This window comes from Sebastes fasciatus, chromosome 9 (genome assembly GCF_043250625.1).
Source record: "Sebastes fasciatus isolate fSebFas1 chromosome 9, fSebFas1.pri, whole genome shotgun sequence".
NCBI classification, from domain to species: Eukaryota; Metazoa; Chordata; class Actinopteri; order Perciformes; family Sebastidae; genus Sebastes; species Sebastes fasciatus.
The window spans coordinates 18753391-18780436 of record NC_133803.1 but is presented as its reverse complement, the minus strand read 5'-3'; the positions used below and the strand labels follow the sequence as shown (position 1 = coordinate 18780436).

At 39.9% G+C, this 27046-nt stretch overlaps 2 protein-coding genes across 4 annotated transcripts; one reads left to right on the top strand and one right to left on the bottom strand.

The window, feature by feature from the left end:
- Nucleotides 1-1014: 1014 nt before the first annotated feature.
- On the bottom strand, nt 1015-9442 carry LOC141774074 (serine/threonine-protein kinase ICK-like). 2 transcript variants are annotated; one of them, XM_074646404.1, is made up of 15 exons: nt 9282-9442; nt 7554-7820; nt 7412-7466; nt 6044-6165; nt 5874-5953; nt 5647-5779; nt 5390-5561; nt 4859-5026; nt 4398-4778; nt 4143-4247; nt 3240-3349; nt 2968-3110; nt 2435-2551; nt 2235-2333; nt 1015-1817 (listed from the first exon to the last, which is right to left on the bottom strand). In XM_074646404.1, exons 2-15 carry the CDS (start codon nt 7652-7654, stop codon nt 1666-1668), a joined length of 1938 nt encoding a protein of 645 aa, XP_074502505.1. In that variant the 5' UTR covers nt 7655-7820; nt 9282-9442; the 3' UTR covers nt 1015-1665. The 2 variants fall into 2 exon arrangements, with proteins under 2 accessions (XP_074502505.1, XP_074502506.1); XM_074646405.1 differs by lacking the exon at nt 2235-2333 and having other exon boundaries at nt 1528-1817.
- A 5036-nt stretch (nt 9443-14478) lies between these two features.
- On the top strand, nt 14479-23105 carry fbxo9 (F-box protein 9). Of its 2 annotated transcripts, none has more exons than XM_074646406.1 (13): nt 14479-14653; nt 16279-16350; nt 17450-17581; nt 17686-17743; nt 18833-18932; nt 19362-19492; nt 19595-19709; nt 19929-20047; nt 20536-20626; nt 20708-20803; nt 20922-21015; nt 22429-22583; nt 22672-23105. In XM_074646406.1, exons 1-13 carry the CDS (start codon nt 14651-14653, stop codon nt 22778-22780), a joined length of 1275 nt encoding a protein of 424 aa, XP_074502507.1. In that variant the 5' UTR covers nt 14479-14650; the 3' UTR covers nt 22781-23105. The 2 variants fall into 2 exon arrangements, with proteins under 2 accessions (XP_074502507.1, XP_074502508.1); XM_074646407.1 differs by having other exon boundaries at nt 14496-14653; nt 19365-19492.
- The last annotated feature ends 3941 nt before the right edge of the window (nt 23106-27046 follow it).

Genomic DNA, 27046 nt, shown 5'->3' with positions numbered 1-27046 from the left:
ATTAAGATACCAGCAGTATATAAAGTAACATTTTGATGCTAATACTATATGTACTTTTACCTAAGTACAATTTTGAATGCAAGATTTTTTACATGTAACAGAGTATTTTTATACTTTGGTTTAGCTACTTTTATTTAAGTAAAAACTATGAGTACGTCTTCAGTTCGTCACTGACTACCCCAGTCCTGCAAAGATCCACTTCACTCACGGGAAGAAGGTTGTTTACCTGGTAAATTATTAATCATTCAAGTAGTTTTTAAAAAAAACAGAACTAGTTGTATTTTTCTATTTCGACACATTAATAATAATAAATATAATGGTATTATGTATTGATTAAGCAGCGCAAACTGCTGCATTACAAACTGAATCTCTCTATTGCTAAACCTAAATATAAAAACTGTTTTACTATATGATCACGTCCTGTAGCTGTCCTCTCCAGCACTCTTTTTAATACCATATTTATTATGATGACACAATTTAAACCACTAATGTGTTCATCACTTCTTACAGTATATAGCTTATCTGTGGCACCCTATTTAACTGTAACCCCTATAGATGGTGCTATGTAGCAAATGGTAAAGTTAACGATTAAACTGTTGCTGTGCCATACATACACATTGTGCATGAAGATAAGAATACCCCTGTTAGGTTTCAATTAAGTACAATGTAGTATAACAAAATACTTATACCTGCATTAACTGCAGGACGATTGTCCATTAAGAGTCTCAGCAGACAGTTTTGCTAGTTGATGAAATTGCAACATCTTTCTTTCTTTCAATCACAATTTGCACCAAAGCAGGCATAAATATCATTATAGTATGTGCCCGCTGTAGTATATCAATATAAATGGACTGTATTCATGCATGTATGGCATTAACAGTGAGGTACTACTGGTGGATTGCTGTTGGCCAGACATGAAAAATGGACAGATACGTAATATTTTTTTTTTTTGGCCTGCAGTCAGCCAATCATATTAAAGTGTTTCATGACAAATTACACAAGTTGAACATATCATTACCCAGTGAAAAGTTTAATTATACCCAATAACTGGCGATTCAATAATCACACTCACTTTGGCCAAGGGGGTAGAACGTGTCAACTCGGATCATTTTACTTCAGAAACTAAAACAGTGTGGCAACCACTTGCATTGCATTCATTTTACTGAAATTAAAGCGTGGCCTTCCTTGAATTTCATTAAAAAACATATAATGCACAAATAATAGTTACCAAAAAAACAGCAGGAATGTAAAAACTGAACTGTACAGAGGCAAAGGAATTAGTTGTAGCCAAAAACAAGTCACAGTGAAGTTTTCATAAAATTATAATATGCATATCATGTATACAGGTTGGTGAACATTCAATGATAAATCCGATACAAAAACTGAGGCTGTGACCTCTGTAGAACAGTAGCTATGTTACAGAAATACAAAATGAAAACACTGAGGAGCAAATCTGGGCTCAAATTTTGGCCGGTTGCATTTAAATATACACATACACTTAGATATTTTACAACTCACAACATCCATAGTACACATAATGAAAAAACATATTGTTATTGCTGTGTAAGATGTATGCACAGATTTGTATTATAAAACAACTAGGCCTACTCTTTGGAGGTGAAAGAGTTCGTCTAGGGAGCTCAGATCAGAGCTCCAGACGGGGCACTAGCGGTGTCCATATTTGGCAGACCAGTCTGTTCGCCGGTGGATGCTCTGTACCGGCGGGCGAGGCAGCAGACCGGGGGTGCTCTTGTTGGCCAACGGCCTGTTGGTAGACGTGTTCATGGGACTCCGGCCAGACTGCCACGTTGCATAATCTAAAATAGCATCAAAACAACAGGTTTGTTTGGAGGTTTTTTTTTATAGTTTTTTTTTTTTTTTTTTAAAAAAGGCATCATTAAACTGCTTTATTGAATACTCGATTCTGATTGGTCAATCACAGCATTCTACGGGCTGGTATTTCTTTATAGCAGACCGTTGCTATGGACGCAGCTCTGATGTCGGACTCTGGCGGATCGTTTTTGTGTCAAATTATTGATTTCTTCAGTAAGTAGCCGTGTAATAATCGGGATAATGTACAGCTAACGGGTCATTGTGGTGAAATAAATTAAATAAATAATATTACACCACAATGACCGGCTTGCTTTACATTATCCCTAACTTATTAGGTGGTTGCCATAACAGTTTATATAAGTTAACTGAATATTACAGAAAGCTCTGAAATTCATCCTCACTTGATGCTGTTGATTCCACTGAAGGACCCTGGTGACCGGCAGAACCGATGTCTTTTTTGTAAAACGACGGCATGTATCCACCTGGGATTGTATTTGTACCTGATATTTAAAACAAACAAAAAACACATCCAATCACTTGACTGTGACGGTGAGATAACGAGTTGCAAAGATTGCAGTGAAGTTATGTCGTGGGAGATTACCGTGAGCGCCTCTGCTCGGCAGAGTCCCTCCAAATGGAATACTGCTGTTGCCCCAAAGATGGCTTCCAGTGAAGTCTTTACTGGCGTTAATGGCCACATTCTTCTTTGTGATAATGCCTGAAGGAAGATGATAGACAAGTCAGAAAAACAAATAGGACCATGGGGGGAAAAAAAGAGACATTGGTGACTTTATCACTCGGCAGTCGAGCCATTTTGGCTTCATGTGCCACTGAGAAACTTTCATAGGAATGAACAGGAGCCCGCCTCCAACGCTGTATCCAGTTCTCTTTATGCATCCATGGTAACAACAGGATGAAAAAGAGGCGTCTTTTACTGCTACTGCCAAAATACAGATGCCTTTGTTTTAACTCCTTTTATGTGCTGACATGCCTATGTGTTACCATGGTTACCAAATTATTTGCATTGACATAAACTGTACATCGCTTATGAAGATTGCCTAAGATTTGTTTTTATTAAAGACTACCCTCAGTCCTACTAACTTTACTCAAGGGAAGTCTTGGGATATATATTACCTGGTAAATATCGTGACTGACTCAAGTAATGATGTTTGGCAGAAGCGGTTCTCGATGGCTCCTGATAGGCTGTGCTCTTGTTCAGGTTTAAAGGTGCATCTTCCTTTCCATTGGGTCGACTAAAATCCAGAACGTTTCCATATCTGAAAGTCGGAAGGCATTCACTGAGTCAAAGGTAATGAAAGTTACCTGCTTGTAGTAATAGTGATGTATGGACATTAGCTTCGGCTACAGATCTTTTTTTGTTTTATACATTAGACATCCAGCCTCACCTGCTCAGCGCGTCCTCCCCCTGCCTCGACTTCTCTGTGGAGAAGTTACTTTTTCCAAGAATACTTATGGATGTCAGGTCGGTTTCTTCGTAGTCGTCCCAGTCTTCACCCTTAAAGTGGTGGTAGGCAGAATGTTTTTGGCATCATAAGGCAAAAAACCCATAATGACCTTTCAGCATATTGTAATTCAAGTGTTCTGAGAGAAAACTAGACGTCTGCACCTCCTCATGGCTCTGTTTTCAGGCTTTAAAAAATCTACTTTGGCCAATCACAGGTCATTTAAGAGAGAGAGCGTTCCTATTGGCTGTTCATTCAACGGAGGCAGCTGTCAATCACTCGCAAACTCTGATCAAACGGTCAAACTAGGCAGCGCTGATCAAATATGATTCAATATTCTGTTACTGTAATGCCTATTTATCACCTCAAATGTTTCCACAAACATCTTGTAGTGTACTGTTTAGCTGTAAAATGAGAAAGTTTGCTCCGGCTGGTGGGCGGTGCTTGGTATTTCCTCAACCGATCTCAACGTGGCGACCGGGTCACAAACTTTCTCATTTTACAGCTAAACGGTACACTACAAGATGATTCTGAAAACATTCAGTATTAAAGTATGAATCAGTAATATTGATTCACATTTGATCAGCGCTGCCTAGTTTGACCGTTTGATCGGAGTTCATGAGTGATTGACAGCTGCTCAGAGACGGCATGCTCCAGCTCGGCTCCGATTGGTTGTTTTCCTCCGGTCTGTGAAATCTTGCAAATGCCATTAGGAGCACCGGAGGACACAGAGGAACGTGATTTTATTTTCAGATTACCTGTCTCATGCACTACTGTCAGGATATAGTCACCTTTTTATAAAAATAGCTTTTTTTAAAAAATCATATTTGCTCCAATTCTACCCACTGCTACTTTAAGGTGTCCTGTGCCGTGGCCCCAGCGCCGCCGGCCTCCTTTAGGTTTCAGCTGATAGCTCAGTAGATTTGCTTTTTCTGACTCCTGTCTTGTTTGCTAAAAAAAAAAAACAACATCAACCATACACGTGAGGAATATTTTCCACAATTTCATGTTCAAAGAAAGAAGTTATTATATTATATTTGTCTACATATTCTGGCTCTGGTCAGCCTCCCTTTGTCGGAACCAATCTATTCTCAGCCTCACCTTGCTCTGGAGACTCTTGTCAACAATGTAAGGAAGATGGCTCTGTGGCGTTCCTCCGCTGTGCTCCTGCTTCAGGATGTGCTTCGGTTGCTGCTCTCGGACCAGCTCCGTGTGCCGTTGGTACACTGCCGCCTGGGCAGCTGCAGATACAGGGGAGGGATGGATCTGCTGGAGAGGCCTGGAGGGGGGGCAGTGTTGGTTGTGAGGCGGAGGCTGGGAGGGCGGCACCGGCTTGAGCAGCAGGGGTTGCTGCTGCAGCGACTGTTGGGACTGTAAAGGAGCCTGCAGCGGCACGAGGCCCGGCTGAGGTCTGCCCTGCTCCAGGATCTGCTGAGGGGTGCCCAAGGCTTGGCCCACGTGGAAGTAAGAGTACCTGAGAGCCTGAAAAGATTTGAACAACATCAGCTTTCAGTCTTTACGTTCAGCTATGAGGAGGTCAGGAAGTGTAGGTCAGGCGCTACCTGGGCAGAAGCTGGTCTCTTCCTGGGATCCCACTGGAGCAGGTCTGTCATCAGATGAATGGCTTCAGGACTGGCATTTGGGATCAGTGTCTTCAGATTACATGGAACACACTGAGGCCAACGGAAATTCATAGCACTTGCCAGATGGAATCCCTCCGGCCAATCATTCTGGAGGGAGAAAACACAGGCTATTTTAAGGCCCTGACACACCAAGCCGACAGTCGGCCGTCGGACAATTTCGGGCCATCGGCAAGCATCTGTCACCGTAGTTTTTTCAGTGTGTCCCGTTCAGTCGGCTCTAGTCTGTCAAAGGCTTTTTGGCTGATTCATTAGGTTGAATCGGCAGCAGAACGTGTCAGTGAAAGAATCACTCTGATTGGCTGTTCAGCTTAAGCAAATCAGATCGTTCCAATACACGAGTATTGCTATCTGGAATGAAGCTAAGTGGTGAGAGAGAGTGGTGTGAAATGTCCAGGAATGTCAAATACAGTGCTCTTTGTAATTCTGCTGTGCACATGTGAAGGAGCTTACCTTCTTTGGCGTACCCAAGACTTGGCAAACTCTGAATATGGTGTCCACTTCACTGGAGCCTGGGAAGAGAGGCCTGAGGCTGTAAAGCTCTGCCATGATGCAGCCGATCGCCCACTGGTCTATGGGTGAGCTGTAGGATGTGGATCTGAGTAGCACCTCTGGGGCTCTGTACCTGGTCCAAAAAAAAGAGAGTACTCGGACTTGAGTGCACGGAACTATTAAACATGTGCGTTATGTTTACTCTAAAAGAAACTCACCATCTGGTCGAGACGTAGTCTGTGTACGGAGGTCGAGATCTGATTTCACGGGCGAGCCCAAAGTCAGCTATTTTCACCAGCTCTGGGCCCATGCACAGGAGATTCTCAGGTTTCATGTCCCTGTGAAAAAACCCTAACAAAAGGACACACCGCGTGACCGTCTTCACTCAAAATGGTACAAAATGTCAAATGTGCCACATGTAATTTAGCATCGTAAACAGACGTACCGTGTTTGTGAATGAACGTGAGCCCCTGCAGTATCTGAAACATGATATTTCTCACAGCAGATTCAGGAAACAGTCGAGTCCTGCAGCAAGAAACAGTCAGAAAAGAAACTGTAAGCATTTATAAAACAGCTTTAAATGTGGGATTAAATAATGTAAACAACTATACGCACCTGTCTTTCATTAGCTGATAGAGATTTTCCTTCATGTACTCAAATATAAAGTACAAGTGATCATTTTCTCGAATTACCTCCTTAAGTTTGATCACATTAGCGTGGTTGAGTTTCTTTAAGGACTGAAGGAATAAAAGAAAACATAATGTAAGAATATGTGGAATACATAAACAAAAAAAAATGTAATAGTCAATTTAACCATGCTGGACAATACACACAGGTCACTGCAGCACATTCAAAAGCACGCCCTACAACTACGGAACAAAGCCTTCCTGTTAAAACATGGCTAGTGTAAGAAGAACACAATGGAGTTTGGGGGGTAAAATGCTGCAAAGGTGGGTTTTATACTTACAATTAAAAAAAGGGAAGCAGGATGGAGAAATATACATGTTTCCCATGCACTTGGATGATACAGGTTTAACCATGCTAACTTTTAGTAAGGGGGGAAAAGCTGTAATGGGATTTTGAGATTTTATGGTGTGACATGCTGTAATTATGATCCAGTTAGCAGGACTCTAAGGACCGGCGTGTTCTACACATGTTTCTGCTGCGTTATAAGCTCCAGGAAAGGGGGGTGTGTAAGCCGGGGATGGGAACCAGAGCTCAAAACCAACAGCACACAAGAATCACCTTCAACTCTTAGAGCTGGTGTGTGACTTTGAGCTGTGAGGAGATTTAGACAGTAACATACTGAATTGGTGTGAAAACAAACGACAGAAAGTTTTGAGTGTTTGACAACTGGGCTAAAAATGTACAGTGTATCAACCATATCATTACTGAATTACCTGCAAATCATCAAGTTATCACGAAGTTACTTCTCTATTCTACAAAAAAAAAGAAAAATCAACCCAAACAGCAACAGAGTCGCAGGGTGTGGCACCAAAATAAAAATAAAAAATACTCTGGACAGCATGTGTAACATTAAACATTACATGTCATATTTAATGTTTGCTATTCCATTTTGATGTTTATTGATTTATGTACATATTTATGAAAATGCTCAGTGAAATGCAGCCCACATCTTGTGGAGGAAATTATACCGCAATGATTACCTAAATTCAGCATTGTTTATAAGGTTAGGTAGTAATACCGCACAGCGTGGTGATATTTCACACCCAAAATTGGAGAATGGAGCCAAAACTCCATATAATGTTTGTGGAGTTTTGATAACAACATTGAAAAGCCAATGGGGATCATTAATAATATAATATGGGCACATAGTATTTAACATCAATTTGATCAGTAAATATGGACTTTCTATATTAAAATTCTATATTAAAAGTTGATTTTGGGTTGATTTTTCCATAATTCTGGTGTGCTATTCAAATGTGTGAAATTGTGCTCGAAATGTAGAAAAGATAAAATCACCTTGACTTCACGGAGGTTCATGCATTCTTCCCAGGAGTAGAATTTTCTTTTCATTCTGAAAAATATTTTTCCTATTAATTTGACATAAAATAGCACAGCTGAAAAAACAAACAAAATCACACACAATTTTCCAGACACTCACTTCTTTATGGCAACTAGCTCTCCCGACTCCAGGCTGCGGCCGAGGATGACTGAGCCGTAGGTGCCATCCCCGAGCTGTCTGATGGTGGTGTATCTATTCATTATGCTTGTCCTTCCATAGGATGCGTGGGAAGATGATAACTGGGTGGAAGATGGAGATGTGTTTGCCTCCCGCTGGCTGAATGCAACCAGATTTTCCTGTGACAACAGCAGAAGACCACGGGCAGAGCTGGAGGACTCATGGTGTCATGGACTTGCCTCCTTCTAGCTGAGAAGGTGAAGGATGAACAACAAAAACTCATGTTAGTTATGAATTACAATGTACGTGGCCCATTATAAACCAAGTAGGACGTATTCAATTGGTCACAAGCTAACTACTAAGTGGGACATTTAATTGTTGGAAAACTTGTTGGTGCTGTGGACAAACTATATGAGACACTTTCGGAAGTGGCATTTGGCATTCCTGCTGAAAGTTCTTGGTACTCTATGCATCAGCCACAATATATGCCGATATACAGTATCAGCATCGTCCAATATATCACAAATATACACGTTCGTATTGAGCAGGTAGGCTCCATTAATCCTCCCAATCCTAGCTACGGCTGATGATTAATTAAGGACCTCAGTTTTCAGTGCCAGTTTTATCTGCCTGCAACATTAAAGGAAAGATTTGGGATAAGGATAGGTAGGTAGATACTTTATCAATCCCCGAGGGGAAATTTCTGAGTTACAGCAGCAAAAGCTAGAACAAGCACACAACAAGATTAAGAATAGAATAAGAATAAATAAGATAGAAAATATGCATAAGCAATAAATACTCTTAAAAGCTGGTTAGCAAGTGCCAGTACGTATGTACAATTGTGATGCATGTCTGACTGCACTGCTGGATGGATGAGTGACAGTGTGTGAGTGAGAGAGAGGGGGATGTTATTTAGTTAGTCCAGAGATGAGTTGTTCAGTCTGATGGCAGTGGGTAGGAAGGACCTTCTGTGCCACTCCGTGGTACACCGAGGTAGGAGAAGTCTTTCGCTGAATGTGCTCCTCTGTCTGGCCAAAGTGTGGTGAAGTGCCTAAGTGCCTGACAACGACTTGTTGTGAAGTAAATGCAATAGAACAGGGGGGCGGGAGAGTGTGACATCTAGTGGCTGAATGTTATCAATAGCGCCTTTAAATCTGAGTTTCAAGATGTGTACCTACAACAATCATTTTGTGACATCACAACTAATTTGGTAGCCAATCAGGGTTCAATATGCAACTTGCACAAACTCTGATGTGGAAAACTTCCAACCTCCAGCTGCTTTTCGGTAAGGTAGGAGACATCTTGCATTAGATTGCTAATAGTTACTACTTGCAAGACTAAGAGTAAGTACTATTTCCATGTTTTCATAATGTAATGGTTAGCTGGCATAGCTGTTGTATTCATAGTTAAAGCAATAGTGAAAGCTAGCTAACATAACGGCCATTTATTTAACACCAAAACATTCATTATGTGGATATAAATCACTCTGCAGTTAGTTCCAGTTGACTGGGTTTAATACTATAACCTGCAGCCATGTGCATCTAATGGTAGCAAACATAATACAATTAATGCTAGATTGTAATGTTGTTGTGGTGCTGCTGGTGGCCCAGCTGCTGAAAACAACATTACAGCGCTACAGAGGAGAAAAATGGCCTGAATGTATCTCCTAACTTAACCAGAGAAGCAGCATCAGACAACAACAACACTCACCCTCCTCCAGTCAGATCCACAACAGCACATATCCGAGCATTAGTAGTCGATGTTCAACAGGAATAATCAGTCCACTGACACCGTTAGAAGAGAGATAACTGCATCCAGAGTGTCCAACACACTGTATAAATACAGTTTCATCTATCTATCCAGGCCCTCTCGTCATCATAATCTCGCGATGCTGTAAAAAAAACACTGCTTGCGGACTCGAAACAACAAATCACAGCTCTCCTCGGCCGGGTACAAAGATAGATATCTGCACACCCTGCTTTTAAGCTTGCTGCGTGTAAAATAAATACAAAACAGTCATTCCCAAACTCTTAAACAATCCAAATACATAGAAGTGAGAGGTAAATGACATGATATGTATCGTTCATAATACTGAAATGATAAAAACAGAAAAATATGCCACACAAAAAACGAACATTCTTGGCGCAAAGCAAAACCGGAAGTGACAGAGCATGTATATTCTTGTGTCGCATTCTTCTCTGCTCATACAAAGTGAAGCAGAAAGGTCCGAAATTGTATTTATTTATTTTTTTGCTTATATATATATTTTTTTATTGAACAAATTCAGATTTACAAACAACATGGCTTGTTTTTATTCTTGTATTTATTGTTTTTATTGCAAATATTTTTATTCTTGTACTTTTATTGATCTTGCACCTCCCCATATGCCACATACTGTGTTCCCTCTGTCATTGATGATTGTGCAGTGTGAATGTGTATATGTCTCGGTGAATTGCCCTTTGGGGATAAATAAAGCTATCTGTATCTGTATCTGTATCACAGATCATTGCATTAGAGTAAAAGGACAAGGTGCATACAGAACAAGAACAGATAAAATATGTAAAATTATACATGAAAATAATAATAAATTAAATTAAGGGCTATAGGGCTGTACCTGTAATTCATATTCTTCTAGTATGCTAAGAAGTTTCAATGCATTTTTGTTTTTCATGACTTTAAGGGCTTTTATGTAAGAAAGAAACTCAGAATGAAACACATTAAACCTACAGTAGGTTTCACTTTCATATACTTGGAATGGTGCAAATAAAATTTTCCAAGAATGAGAATGTTATCCACCAGAAAGTCTTACCAACATTGACATTCTAGGAATACAGGTTTTTCACATTAACTAAAATGTTAGTGTGCAATCCTGGCTAACTGTTGAGTAGAGAGAAAAAAGTACAATTTCCCTCTGAAATGTAGTGGTGTAAAAATTAGCGACCTCACAAAATGGATGTAACATTACATCAAAATTGTACTGAATCACAGTAGGTGGGTAGATTCACTTTGCTCCATCTCTGACACACACGCAGCATTGGAAAAATAAAATACTCCATAAACAAACAAATGCTTTCAAGACTTTACTTGGAAAAAATAAAATGAAAATAGCTATATATCAAAATATCATCAAAAGTAAAAGTAGGCCTACTGATCCTTTCAGAGTGATATTTTCTATGTATTTTATTAAATATAAAATTACTGATGTATTACAATTCAATCACATCACACTAACTGTAATGATCCATGGTACTTAAGCAGTCACTGCTAGTCTGCTCAGACTAAAATAAGCCTGTAAACTGGTGTAATGTTGGTGCACCATGCAGGGATTGCCTAACACTTTGCAGTTTGTTCTGCATAACAAAGTCCATGACTTTAACGGCCTTAAGGTCCTAACCTGTTTTTTTATATTAATCCAAAAACATCCAGACTAACTGTTTTATTATATCGGCATATGCTATAATATATGATATACTATATAATTCATATTAGTCATTTTGAGTTAATTTAGAGGAAGATAGAACCTACTTGACTATAAAGGTTCTGCAAAATAGGTGACTGACAATCACATAAACAGTTATGTGTAGGCACGTACCTATTCATTTATGTTTTAGCTTATAATATTAAAGCATGAAAATTCCTAGAACTGCCACTCCCCAGAAATATCTGGCAAAACCAGCCTATCACATACACTTGAAAAACTAGTCTGCCTTCAAATTTGCCACTACATTGCTGGTAGACATGCTGTGTGCAGCTCTTCCATTGGACAATATTGTCACAACAGCTTTTGACACACTTTCATTGTGGCGGCCCACAGGAAGATATATCAGTCATTGCTTTTCAGGGAAAGTTTAACAGGATTTACAATTTTCTTTTTGGACATTTACAATCGGTTTAAAATGGTTGGTTAACCAATAGTTTGAGGAGGTGGGGGAAAGAAGCTCTTCTGTGACAATAATTCCAGTGATGTATAATAACATTTATGAAAACGAGGGGAAACAGCCGCCTTATGAAGCTGTGCAGGTATGGAGCTACCACACCTGGATAGAGGAGCGGCTCAACACAGAGGTAGGCTAGTTATTTCATTCTTCAGTTGAATGACAGTTGAATATATGAATGGCAAATATGGAGCAGCAGGTGTTGCACTGGATTTGGTGACCCATCAGATTCTATGATTAGGAATGTCACTGCAAATGTCACATTTTGATAGCTTTTACCAAAAATTGTATAAAGTGTTAAGATACGGTCTCACATAGCAGCAACACACGACCAGTAGTGTGTAGTGTTTCTGTTTGTTGAGTACTAACGCTATTGAATACCCCTCCGCTCACTCCTCCCTTCCCATGCGTGTCGGAGAACTGTGGTGGTCTTCAGGAAACGTAAAAACATGGAAGGCTCTCTCTAGAGCCAATGTTTGGTTTATCTGTTCCGGGCTACTGTAGAAACATGGCGGTGCAATATGGCGGACTCCGTGAAGAGGATCCGCTCTGTATGTAGATATAAACGTCTCATTCTAAGCTAACAAAAACACAACGATTCTTAGTTTCAGGTAATTACACACTAATGAAAACATAGTTATGAATATTATATTCCATTTCTGCTAATAGATCCTCCTAAATCCTACACACTGTGGCCCTTTAAATAATTCCTCAAGCATCAATGCCAAATATTTGCTGGTTCCAGCTTCTGAAATGTAAGGATTTGCTACTTTTACTCTGTTTTATATAGCTCTAAATAGAATAGATTTTGCCTTTCAGATTGTTGGCTTGTCATATCAAAATGTCTGAAGATGCCACCTTGGGTTCTGAGAACTTTTGATGATCATTTTATGTACATTTCCTGTCATTTTGTAGACTAAACGACTAATTGAGATAATAATTGGCAGATGAATTCATAATAGAAATACAGTAGTTGTTACTTGCAGCCCTACTTTTTATACTACTACAAGAAATTATAATAGGCCAAATGATACTAATAAAAACTCATAGACTGTATATAAGAATTGGACGTAGTCACCGTGACGTCACCAATTGGTTAGTGGAGTGCCGTTTTGAAGCCTCGAGTCCGGCATTTTGGCTTTTTGCAACCACAAGTGACCTGAGAGGGTGGAGCTAAGTACAACCAAATGCTGCATAAGACATTTTAAGGGCGACCAAAAAGGTTACAATTAACTTTTTGAAGAACTGTAAACACACTGTGAAAGGGTTAACGTTTTATGACAAAAACACAGACAACTCCCAGACTGGACAACGCCGTGGTTGCGACCTGTCAATCACAGGATAGCCACGCCCTAAAGTATACTCTGCTTTATGGTCTATTTGACTCTAAATGGGACCATAATTTACTAAATGAACATCATGCTGTATTGAAGAAGACTTGAAACTAGCGATTGAGACCATAAACTCATGTTTACAATGTTTACTGAGGTAATAAATCAAGTGAGAAGTAGGCTCATTTTCTCATAGACTTCTTTTTTTAAACCAGAGGAGTCGCCTCCACAGCAGTCGTCCGCATTGGCTTCACATTTCAGACCCCGAAGTTGCCCACTGTAAAACTGCACTTCAGCTTTATAATTAGAACCTTCTAGGAACCTTCAGGGATAGCTCCCTACAGTTTATTTAAAGGTTTTACAGAAATAACCTTCTGGAAATGTTCCTAGAACCAATATACCTAATGGGAACATCGTTGCTGCGTCGCTTGTGTGTTTTCTGTATAGGTAAGTTAAAGATTCCTTTCTTAGTTGGGGCATGCTTCCTTTGTTTGCTATGGTCTCGGAGCCTGTTCACTACGGTGGGCCGTAACAATTATTTAAAGGGACTGTTTGTAAGAATCAGAAATGCTTGTTAACAGCGACACCTGTGGCTGTTAAGTCAACGAAAATCAGCTCCGGGCTCGCGCTTGCTTGCTCTAAATAGACATGAACGAGCATCGCTCAACACAGTGAGGCGACACATGTCAGCTAAAACCACAATATCACTCTATATTTCACCTGCTTGGCAGTAATGTTAGCTGGCCAGGCGGAGGTCTCTCCATGAATCAGTGCTGATCCTAGTGTTGGCTTTTCCTGCTTCAGCCTCCCGACCGCGGTCGAAGGGAGACACTGGCACCCGGTCGGAGACGAGCCCCATCACTTCACAAGACCCCGTGGCGTGTGAAGTGACGCAATAAATAAATGCTGCAGCTCTGGAGGAGCTGCAGCATTTATTTCTGCACAAACGTCCACTGTACATTTACTAGATATTCTCAGAGCTACGAAGTCTTCTGCAGTGTGTAGTGAGCGCGCATGCACATGAGGTGGAACGAGCTGAGTGAAGGCAAGCAGGTAGAGGAGCAGAGGAGCAGAGGAGCAGAGTACAGCAGAGACTCCGGCCCTGGAGACCAAAGCTCCGGTCTCCCCCGCGTCCTCCGACCGCGGCCAACACTGTTTCGCAAGACGTGCTTCACTAGATATAACTTTGCGGTTTCTGTGCTTCCGTGTAGTTTGTGTTGGAGTCTGATGGTACATGTCCACAGGGAGTCTGAACAGCGTAGCCACTCTCGAGCGCGCATATGTGAGCGACCCAGATTGATTTTTACGTGTAAGAAGTTACAAACAGTCCCTTTAAACTAAATATGTTTTTGTTAAATAAGATTCCTTTCTTAGTTGGGGCATGCTTCTTTTGTTTCCTATGGTCTCAGAGCCTGTTTGCTAAGGTGGGCCATAACAATTATTTAATTATAAATTTAATTACATAACATTCCAGCTTTTATTTACTCCTCCATTATTTTATTTATTAATTTGAATATTTATTGATCTCGTTATTCCACCATATCATGTTCTGATTAAATGTATGAACGAGTCATGTTTGGTCCTCCATACCCAGCACAGCCTCTACCTGTTACCTTCTCTAACGTCTCTTCCTGACTCCCTGACTTCCTGTTGTCACCGGAGCAGCTCCGGTCCACTCAGCGGAATGGCTGCGTTCCTTCGTGCTCGTAAATATGTCCGTTGTGTTGTCCGTTTCTCCGACCGTGAACTGTAAACGCGAGTTGTTGACCGCTTGTGACGATAAACAGAAGCAGACCTACTAAGCCAAGCTGTCATGGTGGGTCACCCTGATTTTAACAGTTGTTATTCAGCGAGAGCTAACGCGTTAGCCTGCCAGCTAGCTAAGCTAAGCTAACGATGCTAACGGTCACCATGGATTCCTTTAGCTGTAACCTTAGTTACTGCTCTGCTGTAACCTTAGTTACTGCTAGCTGTAACCTAAGTTACTGCTCTGCTACACGAGTCTCTGCAGGGTTTAACTTGTTAACAACACTTACATGTTTGTGCACAGACAGCTGCTCTTAAATTAACGACATACTGACAATATATTATGTGTAACAGATTAATTATCTATATCGTCCATTGGCATGAACCTACATGGTGGTGTGCAGTCGTGTGCTGTTAGCTGGGTAGTTAATTAGATTAAAGCAGAGGTCAGCAACCTGCTGCTCTGGAGCCACATGTGGCTCTTTAGCTCCTCTCCAGTGGCTCCCTGTGGATTTATAAAAAAAATACTGGAAATGAATAACTGTTTTTTTTGTTTACATTTTTATTTATCATTGTTGAGGAAAAATAAATAAATCTGAGATTTAGAGAATAAAGTCGTAATAATATGAGAATAAAGTCAGAAGTTTACGAGAAAAAAGTAGAAATATTATGAGAATAAAATCAGAAGTTTAAGAGAAAAAAGTCGTAATATTATGAGAATAAAGTCAATGATTAAGAAAAAAAAGTCGTAATATTATGAGAATAAAGTCAATAGTTTAAGAAAAAAAGTCGTAATATTATGAGAATAAAGTCAATAGTTTAAGAAAAAAAAGTCGTAATATTATGAGAATAAAGTCAGAAGTTTAAGAGAAAAAAGTCGTAATATTATGAGAATAAAGTCAGAAGTTTAAGAGAAAAACAATTCATAATATGAGAATAAAGTCAGAAGTTTACGAGAAAAAGTCATATTATGAGAATAAAGTCAGAAGTTTACGAGAAAAAGTCGTAATATTATGAGAATAAAGTCAGAAGTTTAAGAGAAAAACAATTCATAATATGAGAATAAAGTCAGAAGTTTACGAGAAAAAGTCATATTATGAGAATAAAGTCAGAAGTTTAAGAGAAAAAGTCGTAATATTATGAGAATAAAGTCAGAAGTTTACGAGAAAAAAGTCGTAATATTATGAGGAATAAAGTCAGATGTTTACGAGAAAAAAAGTCGTATTATGAGAATAAAGTCATAAGTCATCTGTACTTCAAGTCAGGAATTGTTGACAAATGCCAACTATTTCATCTATGCCTTTCCTTTAACCAAACCAGTTTTTTAACCTGGCTCCAAACTAGGGATGTATCTACACCAATATTAGGCCGATACTGACTCAAATAGCTGGATTGGTTATCTGTGACAATGGAGCTGATCTTTTCTATTCAGTTAATTGAATAAATTAAATAATTTCATCACAAGGTACCGCTATAATTGTGAAAATTTGAACATTTAATACCATTCTGGGTGGATTGGGACTCGGTGAGGAGCTGAATGTCCTGCTCTGGCAATCGCAGTCTGCTAAACCAGTCATCTGCATCAACCCGATCCACCCAAATACTAAACAAATCCATAAACCACAGACCATAGTAACCGGGTTTGATGACAAACGGCTCCTGTGACGAGTAATACTTCACTTCTTCCTTGTACAGGCTGACGAAAATACAGTTGTGGGAGGTATGATTGAGGATGAAGATGAATGTTCAGATGACCCAAACCTTCAGGTGAGAAATCTTCTATGGACATACATGAGTAAGATGACAAGTAATATGTTCTTTTTTGAATTTCTAAATTATTGACTGCATAAATGGCAACTGCACCCATCTGTTATCCCATCAGGATGTGAGAGCAATATTTCTGTGCACTGCTGTTTTCTTATTTGTCTCTGTCTGTTCTTGTTATATGTTTCTGTTAAACTCCACTAACCTGTTAACACGGTGCTGCCTTATAAAAGCCAGCTAGCTCCAAGTGTCACATAAACCGATCACTTGCAGTACAAATACAACATGTATCAGTACATAAACACATGTACTCTAAACTCAGACTGTACTTGTCTTACTGTTTCCAACGCTGGTAGCTCGGTGGTGATCCTCCCTCAGTTATGCCACTGTTGTACGCATAAACCAAAATGTATCCAGATTGACACCACTCACTACGTATTTTACAGAATGCTGAGCCAAGTAATATTATTTATAAAACAAGAAACCTCATATGTTAAAATAAAGAATCACCTTTTTCAGAAGCATTAGGTAGGTATTTTGTGGTTTGTTTAGGAAAAAGGTAAAATGAAGAAACGCATCAATATTCTTATTTACGGCAGCCATGTAGAAGTTTGATGTACGCTATTTCACATGGTTCCTATTGAGAAATAGTTCTTGATAGTAGGGCTGTGTATTGGCAGGAATCTGGCGATACGATACGTATCATGATACAGGTGTTATGATTCAATATATTGTGATCTAATTTTAGGAAAACTGTCATAGTATACATAAAATGTGAGTAAAAAAAGGTGACTTTTTTTAATACAATCAGAACAGTGGGATTTGCATTTATCACAGTCCCGTAACATCCAACAACATAGCATTACTCCCAGAGGGCACATACACTGAGAGGGTGCATCTATTTGCAAATGAAATCAAGTATTGGCTGCATAATCTTTGCAAAAATCGATACAACATCATAAAACATAAGATCACAATGCTTGATATTTTTCAACATTTTCTCACACCCCTACTTGATAAATTCTTATTCTTATTATAGTCAGACTGAGATCAAAGCTCAGGACTATTTTTGGCTCTGAATAACTTTGTCATTGAATTGCAGCTGGAGCTCAGTGTGTTCAGAGCTCAGTGGATGTCTGAACTCAAATCGAGCTCTGGAGCAAGTGGACTGTGTAGCCGACTGCTGCGAGCTAAAGGCCTGAAGAGGTCACAAGACATTGCCCAGGAGGAGAAAGTAAGTTGTGAAATGATTTCTCCAGGTCATGTACGTAGATGTGTTGCAGAATGTTTTCACTGAATTTTTTTGTTGAATGACTGACAGTAGTCCTCTTCCCTCAGGCCACAGAGCTGTTCTTGAGAGCTGTTCAGGAAGAGCAGAATGGAGCCGTCTATGAGGGTACGTATGTTGGATGCATGTTGGTGATAGGTTGAAATGTTGGGTTGATCACAAAAAAAACCAATTCTTTAGGAAAAGAAATGACAATTAATTCAGAGTAAGCTCGTAGAAAATTATACATTATATCAGGGTTTTTGTTAATAATACAGGCATTTCTAACCGTCAGTTATGATCTTAAATGAAACCTGAAATGATTTGAGCTAGGGCTGTCGATTGATTAAAATATTTTATCGCGATTAATCGCATGATTGTCCATAGTTAATCATAATTAATTGCAAATTGATCGCACATTTTTTATTTGTTCAAAATGTACCTTAAAGGGAGATTTGTCAAGTATTTAATTCTCTTATCAACATGGGAGTGGGTAAATATACTTGCTTTATGCAAATATATGTATATATTTATTATTGGAAATCAATTACCAACACAAAACAATGACAGATATTGTCCAGAAACCCTCACAGGTACTGCATTTAGCATAACATAATATGCTCAAATCATAACATGGCAAACTGAAGCCCAACAGGCAACAACAGCTGTCAGTGTGTCAGTGTGCTGACTTGACTATGACTTGCCCCAAACTGCATGTGATTATCATAAAGTGGGCATGTCTGTAAAGGGGAGACTCGTGGGTACCCATAGAACCCATTTTCATTCACATATCTTGAGGTCAGAGGTCAAGGGACCCCTTTGAAAATGGCCATGACAGTTTTTCCTCGCCAGAATTTAGCTTAAGTTTGTAGCATAATTTAACCTCCTTTGTGACAAGCTAGTATGACATGGTTGGTACCAATAGATTCATTAGGTTTTCTAGTTTCATATGATACCCGTATCTTCACTCTAGCTTAAACGTCCAAAAGATTGATTGCGTTAAAGAAATTGGTAGCGTTATTGTTGCGTTAACTTTGACAGCCCTAATGTCAACAGATGTCATAGCCAATGACAGTAATTGAGCATGTTTAATTGCCACCCGTATAGTTTTGTGAGTTCTGTATTTAAAAACAAAAACAGGTGATTGCACTGCCTGAGAACTTTGTTGAATTTTATTTTCTTGTTAATGTATCGTTTGACGTCTTTCTTTACTTGCAGCTATCAAGTTCTATCGCATGGCTATGCAGCTTGTGCCTGACATTGAGTTTAAAATCAACTACAGCCGTCCTCCTGATGCAGACCGAGGTGGAGGAAACTTGTAAGCTGCTTCATTACTTTTGGATATTACAAAATCTAAGTCTGCAATGTTTCAATACACTGTGAAAGGTCTGTATTTAGAAATTCTGACATCTTAAAACACAAATTTCAATGTTTTTTTAGACAATAAAAGTGCTTGTTAGAATATTTTTAAATTAAAGGGTCTACATGGGAGACAGAGGACTGTAATTATCTGCCATAGTAACTGAAGGGTTACTGTATTAAAACTAATAATGTTTTAAAGTTTGTGGAGAAACGGTTGTGAGTAATGTCATGCAGCCAGGTTTGATAATGTGTGCTGACCCATTCACACCAAACAGCAAACACAGGTCCTTGCTTATGTCTGAAAGGTGAATAATGTAGCGTGCAGGCTCGTATTAAAGATTGGGATATTCTCACGTCTAAAACTGAACAAGTGTTTTTATTGCAGCAGGGAGGACAATGATGCTGACGGTGATATCGAGGATCTACTTGCCTACTTTGAGCAGGAGCTCACTCTGGAAAGCGCCTTTCCAAAGATCTGCACTCCTGAGTTTGATTTGACTCAGATGCACATTTCATGTAAAAATCTGTAATTTTTTTTCTAAGATTGTAAACATGTCTAAAGTCATTACCAACTTGTATTTATTGTAACTAATTTGTTTCTTGTTTTATTTACTGCAGACTTGCCACGCGAAATCCTGATGTACATTTTCCGTTGGGTTGTGTCGAGTGAGCTGGACATGCGAGCCCTGGAGCAGCTCTCTTTGGTTTGCCGTGGGTTCTACATTTGTGCAAGGTCAGCCCCTCTGTCATAACAGATCAGCTGTGTGACAGGTTGTTTGTCAACAGCTTGCTTTTCTCAGGTTTTGCGTCTCAAATTTGCTGATTTGGGATCGGGCAATTAGGGATCTCAAATTGTTGCTGCACAATAGATAAAGTAATTTCAACACAGTTCTGTGTGCGTGATTTTTAGGTTCACTCAATCTTAATTTTTCCTCTTTTTATTTCTCTTCAGGGATCCTGAGATTTGGCATTTAGCCTGTATAAGAGTGTGGGGACGGAACTGCACCAAACTTGTGCCCTTCAAATCCTGGAGGGAGATGTTTCTGCGAAGGCCTCGTGTCCGTTTTGATGGTAATTAAGTATTTTATCAGTTACAAATTTTGAATGTCATAGTTAATGAGACCAGTACTGATATCTTATATTTTCCAACCTGCTCTTAAAATGCAGCACACTGTTGGCCCCTGCAGTGGGACTACAGCAACGTTATTGGAGCAACTGGGGCATTTCAGTCAATTCAGAAATTTGAAAATGTGCCAACTCTTAAAATGTGATACAGACCACGCTTGGTTTCAATACTGGTCAACATAAAATGTAGTGTGAACTTGCTGCTTCCTGCAGTGTGCTGGCTCTGTTGTGCACAGGTTTTGGGATTTTATGATTCTCCACCACACATGTGGACGTAGGGTTAGGGTTAGTTCGAAAGCCAAATGTCTCAAATAGACAGTTGGCTAAATCAGTTTTCTATTACTATATTATAACTATTATTCTATTATTACACTGAACATCCATTGAAGATGATTAACTGGATGTTGAACTTTCCATTCCTATTATTTTCACAGGTGTTTATATCAGCAAGACATCGTACATTCGTCAAGGAGAGGAATCGCTGGATGGATTTTACAGGGCTTGGCATCACGTTGAGTACTACAGGTAGATGTTTGACTTCAATCATTATTTTTTGTATTGTGAGCTGTATAGATATCACAGCATGCGTTGACATTGTTGTCACAGGTACCTCCGGTTCTTCCCTGACGGCCACGTCGTCATGATCACCACCCCTGAGGATCCTCTGGTCGTTGTTCCTCGCTTGCGTACTAAGAACGTCAGGTACACCTTCTCTGTTTTCTACAAACTCGGCTAGAATAGACGTCGCAACATCAAAAATAATTCCACAGATTGAGTGGCGTCACTTTTCACGATTGTTGCATTTTGTTTCATTTTACAGGATGGATTCTGCTCTGCTCGGTCATTTCCGTCTGTCACAGGAGACCGACAATCAAACCAAAGTTTTTGCTGTTGTCTGCAAGAGAAAGGAGGAGGTGAGAATAAGGGTGCTTTCACACCTGTAGTTGGGTTCATTTGGTCCGAACCAAGGGAAAAATGATTGTTGCATTTTAGTTCTGGTCCGGTTCCTGTTCACGCTGACTTTTTAGAAACGAACCAGAGGAGTAAACATGGGGGTATACAGACTGATCGGTAACTTGTCGATTGGACGTGAGCGTCATCATCAGGACCCTCGTGGGGAAATCAAATTCTGGTGACTGACATAAATTTATGCAGCACTTTAATGCTTTTGATGTGTATATTTACAGTATGTTCTTTGATTAATAACTTATTACAAGTGTTATTAGACTGCAAATTGACTGCATGTTATGATGAATAATGGTAGAGACAGGACTGTACAAAAGCCTCTTTGCTCGCTCACAGATGACTGGTGCGAACGCATAATGCGGACGTCAGGGAGCGCACAGACGCAACATGAGGCGTATTACTGTGGGATCGCTGTCACACACTTTTTAATGGAGTTAATGAACTGACTAAGTATACAGAGTCGGATACAAGCACAGCAGTTTTAACAGCTTTTAAACTTATTAATCAGGGAAAATACCCAAGCTGACGTGCTTCGCCGATATGCATGGCCTTAAATACAGATCAATAAGATTTATGAGTTTAGCTTATCATAAAATCCTGTGGTTGGAACTGCACCGGACTTCGCTTGGGAGCGGACCAGATAACCGAACCGAGACCGATTGAAAAGGTGGGCTTTGGTCCGCTCCCAAGCGAAGTCCGGTGCAGTTCCAACCACAGGATTTTATGATGGCAGATATGTGATTTTAGCAGGATTTCAAAAGCTAAACTCAGAAATCTTCTTGATCTGTATTTAAGGCCATGCATATCGGCGAAGCACGTCAGCTTGGGTATTTTCCCTGATTAATAAGTTTAAAAGCTGTTAAAACTGCTGTGCTTGTATCCAGCACCAGAGGTAGATTGATAGCTTTCATACCAGCCCAAACCAACCTTACCAACCGGGCAAATGGACCTGAGTTCATTTTAACCGAACCAAACGAGTTAAGTGTGATAGCAACGCAAGTTTGGCGCATTTGTGGAGTGAGATAAAGATGTATACCGTAGGAAAGATTAAGTGGCCACTGTACATCATTTAAAGCGCTACAGATGGACTTTTGTGTAAAGGGACATTTTAACAAAGCGAACAGACTTTCCAAAAATTTGAATAACTCATCTGAACGTCTATGTGAATGATAAAGAAACTGAACTCGCATCATACTTTTGTACTGTAATGAATTGTTGCACTACTTCTTAACTAGCAATGTCATAGTTACACGTTATTGAGTGACATATGAACTGTAAATTCCAAATTTACAAGAAGAAAGTACAACAAGCTAACCGGTGAGTTAATGGCTCAGCTTGTAAACTGCGTTATTTGTTAACAGAAAGCGACCGAGTTTCAAAGGAATCGGTTCTGCAGGCGGAACCCCCCTCCGGAGGTTGAACACAGCTTCCACGTGGGACTGCATCTGTCCTCTGGGGGGCGTCAGAGTTTCAGTAAGCTGGTGTGGATCCACCACTCCTGCCACATCACCTACAAGTAAGAGACATAAGCACCAATAGTAGTAGAGAAGAAAAAAATATTTCCCTATTTGTTTCAAAATTGACATTAATTCTGTTTTTTTTAGGATGACTGAAGAAACGGTTATCACCGCGTTTGACCTGGACAGCATGTACACGCCCTTCTTCTTTGCACGTGTGAAGAGTTATACCGCTTTCTCCGATCAGCCTCTGTAAGCAGCCTGCACATGATTCCACAAAGACCACAGCAACAGTTCATCCACCAGTTTATCAAAATGCATACTCCCTCAGCTTGTTTAATTAGTGCTGCAGCTGGATGACGGTGTTAATATATGAACCCTCATGTTTCCTACATGCAAACACTTTGTTTCAGGTTTACATAATAGAATACTACGTATTTTCTGATTTCAGAAATGATTATAATGTGCTGAAAGCTAAAATAATTAGCAACCTTTCCCACCTGTTCCAAGCAATGAATGTTCATACTGTGTTTGTTTCATGGTGCACTTTCCCCCCTGCAAATAAACAATGGTGAATGGAATATGCTCTTTTGGTATTGTTTTAACTGAATGACTCGTATTGACAAATACTACACAGAAGGAAATCGGATAAACTAAGATATCATCCTCAGGTAGCGATGTGTAATCAGATTTATCAGACAATTCTTCAACATGTAATATACACTCATGGCTATAGGAAAAATGGTACATCATAGTAAAATTATAGAGATCTTATTACACAACCTCAGTGAAAAGACATTGCAGATGTGAATCCAGACTTTGACAGGACATCATTTGTCTTGCTGGGGACACACGGGTATAATCCACGTATTACATTTTCTGGGAACGAAGCGCGGACAGATCAAACAGGATTTGCAGAGAAAAAAAATAATGAATGTGAAAGTTGAATTGGATTAGACTAAAATGATTTGTGGCTTGCTGACTTTATGTATAGTAGTATAGTTGGTTTTTCAAAAATATTCTAGAGCGTCTACTATATATAGTCTTGCAAATTCTCAAAATGGCAAGTAAATCTATTGCTGCTTTTGTATGAGTTGATAGAAAAGGAGACAAACCAGACAATAATAATTGATTGTTACAAAGAGGAGAAAAAATAAAAACTAATTAATTTGAGATTAAGTTTGATTTTCACCCGATCCCTCTGCTTTGATGCTGTCATACTCATGTTTGTTGAATTTTCATCTGTCACAAAGCTAAAGCCGTGAAGTTGCAGCACTGGATGTTAATTGTTCCACGATGAACTAAATATAATAAAATTGCAATTAATTTAGTTTAAATAGAGGAACATAGAAATAAGTGGTCATCCACTCTGAATAATGCAATCATTTCAAAATACAGTAATTTCTGATTCACGTCTACTCATGTTAGCATGATTGCTATTTGTGTGACTAGAATAAGACATAGATATGATAGAAATATCATATATATATATATATATATATATATATATATATATATAGAAATATCATATATATATATATATATATATATATATATATATATAAAAAGCCTCGTGAAAATCCCTCCCAAGAGCAGTTTTTTTTTCTGGATACCATATCCAGGTCTTATTATACATCCATCCTCCCACCGACCCACAGGAGGCCAAGTCTGGCGCCAACCTTTGTGTTTTATTAAAGGGACTGTTTGAATCAGAAATGCTTGTTAACAGCGACACCTGTGGCTGTTCAGTCAACGAAAGTCAGCGTCAGGATCGCACTTGTGCTCGCTCTACATAAACATGAACGAGCATCGCTCAAAACAGTGAGGCGACACACGTCAGCTAAAACCACAATATCACTCTATATTTCACCTGCTTGGCAGTAATGTTAGCTGACCAGAAGGTGTCTCCATGAATCAATGCTGATCCTAGTGTTGGCTTTTCCTGCTTCAGCCTCCCGACCGTGGCCGGAGGAAACAGGGGAGACACCGGCACCCGGTCGGAGACGATAACGTTACTCGCTGCGGAGCCCCGTCACTTCACAAGACACGTGAAACCTCTGTTGGTCTGGAGGAGCTGCAGCATTTATTTCTGCACAAACGTCCACTGTACATTTACTAGATATTCTCAGAGCTAAACTGACTCTTCTTCAGTGTGTAGTATGCACGCATGCACGTGAGAGCAAAATAGCGAGTACGAGCGCGGTGTGTGACTGAAGGCAGGCAGGCAGGCAGAGGAGCAGAGACTCCGGCCCTGGAGACCAAAGCTACGGTCTCCCCCGCGTCCTCCGACCGCGGCCAACACCGTTTAACAGACGGGCTTCACTAGATATAACTTTGCTGTTTTGGTGCTTCCGTGTAGTTTGTGTTGGAGTCTTGTCTGAACAGCGTAGCCACACGCGAGCGCGCATGGGACACCGACCCGGATTGATTTATACGTGTAAGAAGTTACAAACAGTCCCTTTAATTCATATCATATTAAAACCGAAAACCTTTTAGCTGAATGAAAAGAAATTCAAACAAAAATAAGAAAAGAAAAAAAACACACCCTGTTGGTTATATTTGCATAAGGTTACATTTGGGGAAGTATGCTGGTGTTTGGTCTATGACCGGTAATGGCTAGAAGGGAGCCCGCAAACTGGGGAAACTCGCCAGATTGTTAGAAGGTTAGGCTTAAGACGTCGGGCAGCGAGTCTTGCGAGAGTTTCTGCAGATCTCAGCTATGAATTGTATTGTATGTAAATTGTATTCCCTCAGGCAAAGTCTGCAGGAATGCGGACTTACGGGGAGGGTTCATAAAGGGCTCAAAATGTCTGCGAGAGAGCCCTCAAGGACTTAACGATTTGACAGTGGGACAGCCCTAAACCATCCCGGACTTTGCGGGAACGCTCCTCAAAGTCTGTGAGTCTGTGAGTGTGGACTTTGGGATTGGGCCAGAGACTTTGCAGCATGTTGGACTTGGAGCTGGGTTGGTGTTTTGGTTGCGGTTGGGGTTAAGGGCCTTGCTCAAGGGCACCTCAGTGGTGGTAATGAGGGATCCTAGGCAAGTGCTGCCTTTTCACTTTCCCACCCAGATTTATCCTGCCGGCCCCTGCAGGATTGAACCGATGGCCTACCAGTCTTGAAGCCTGATCTACATAGAGAGAGACTTTAGGAGTTGTCCAACACATCATTTACATAGAAATGAGTAAAGGGACATCCGCTTACCCTACTGCTGTTTTCAGGAGAGAACCTCGACACCACCGCCACCCCGCCCTCTCTGTCTCCCTCAGGCCATGGCCTCTGAAAAATCAGTGAGTGAGGCATTGTTTGCATAGCGGCTGGCCAGCAGACACGCCACCAGAGCTCACAAATAGTTGCTCTGTCCTGCTGTCAAATGCGAGCCGTGTGTGACACACAGCATACCAGTGCATCAAATCTGCACACAATGCTGATGAGGAGGAGGTCAGAGTGATACCTCTTGAGTGTTAAGGACTTACAACATAGACGACTGGCTAGACATTTTGACAGAGAGAGAGAGCACAAATCACTGATCTGTCTTAGTCAAAGCAGCTGTCAGGAGAGGAGCAGCTTTCTAAGAATACATCTTTAGGAAAATCTGTTTCTTGTAGCTTCAATCTTGCTTTCTGTCACCCAGCAAGCTCAGCAACAGTTCACCTTACTATATCAAACTAAACCTGATCCACACATCAGGTTCACTTATTTTAGTTTACAGTCGAGATTGGTTTATTACAACCAAGAATGCCAAACATTCCTTCGTTACAAAACTCACAAAGAGTTGGGAGCTGATATCAGGACTGTTCTCCTCAGAAAAGATTCACGTGTAACTGAGAAAGCTGTGCAGGTTTTGACCCCTTCGTTGCGTTTGCTCACAACATCCTCGCTAACTTCAACCTCCAATCCACTGAGAACACTTATCGATGCACCAAGAAGGGAATAAAGTCAAACAGACAAAGGAGACAGAACAGTTTTTATTCAACCAGTTTATGTGTCATTTTAAGTCGAACTACAAAGCTGCTGTCTATCTATCTATTCAATTTGGAAAGGATCTATCTTGTTCTACCCTATTCCTTCTTCTGATTTGTTTATTGCCAACAACATTTGGAAATAATAAAAAAAAAAGAATAAAACAACCTTATGTTTCTATATAAACTCTTAATATTTATTAAGACATCTCATCACCTGAGAAAAAGAAAGTAGGAAAGGGCTTTACAAACCCAAACCCATGTTTCCCATTACGTAGCGCCATCTTACTATATGTAAATAAGTTGCAGTAGAGTAATACACACAGTAAGGTGAAAATAAACAGTTGTTTGCAAATGAGGTGAAGGTTTATCATTTCTATTCACCTCAAAGTCTTCCTACCTCTCAAATCTTTACTATAATTTTCTAAAATAGGCTATTTCATTCAATACGCTCCTCTAAATTAGTCTACATTACTTTGATAAAGCAGAGTTGCTGTTATAGTATATCTTGTTTATAAGAGCCAGCCAGCTGTCTTTATAACATATTCATTAAAATTAAA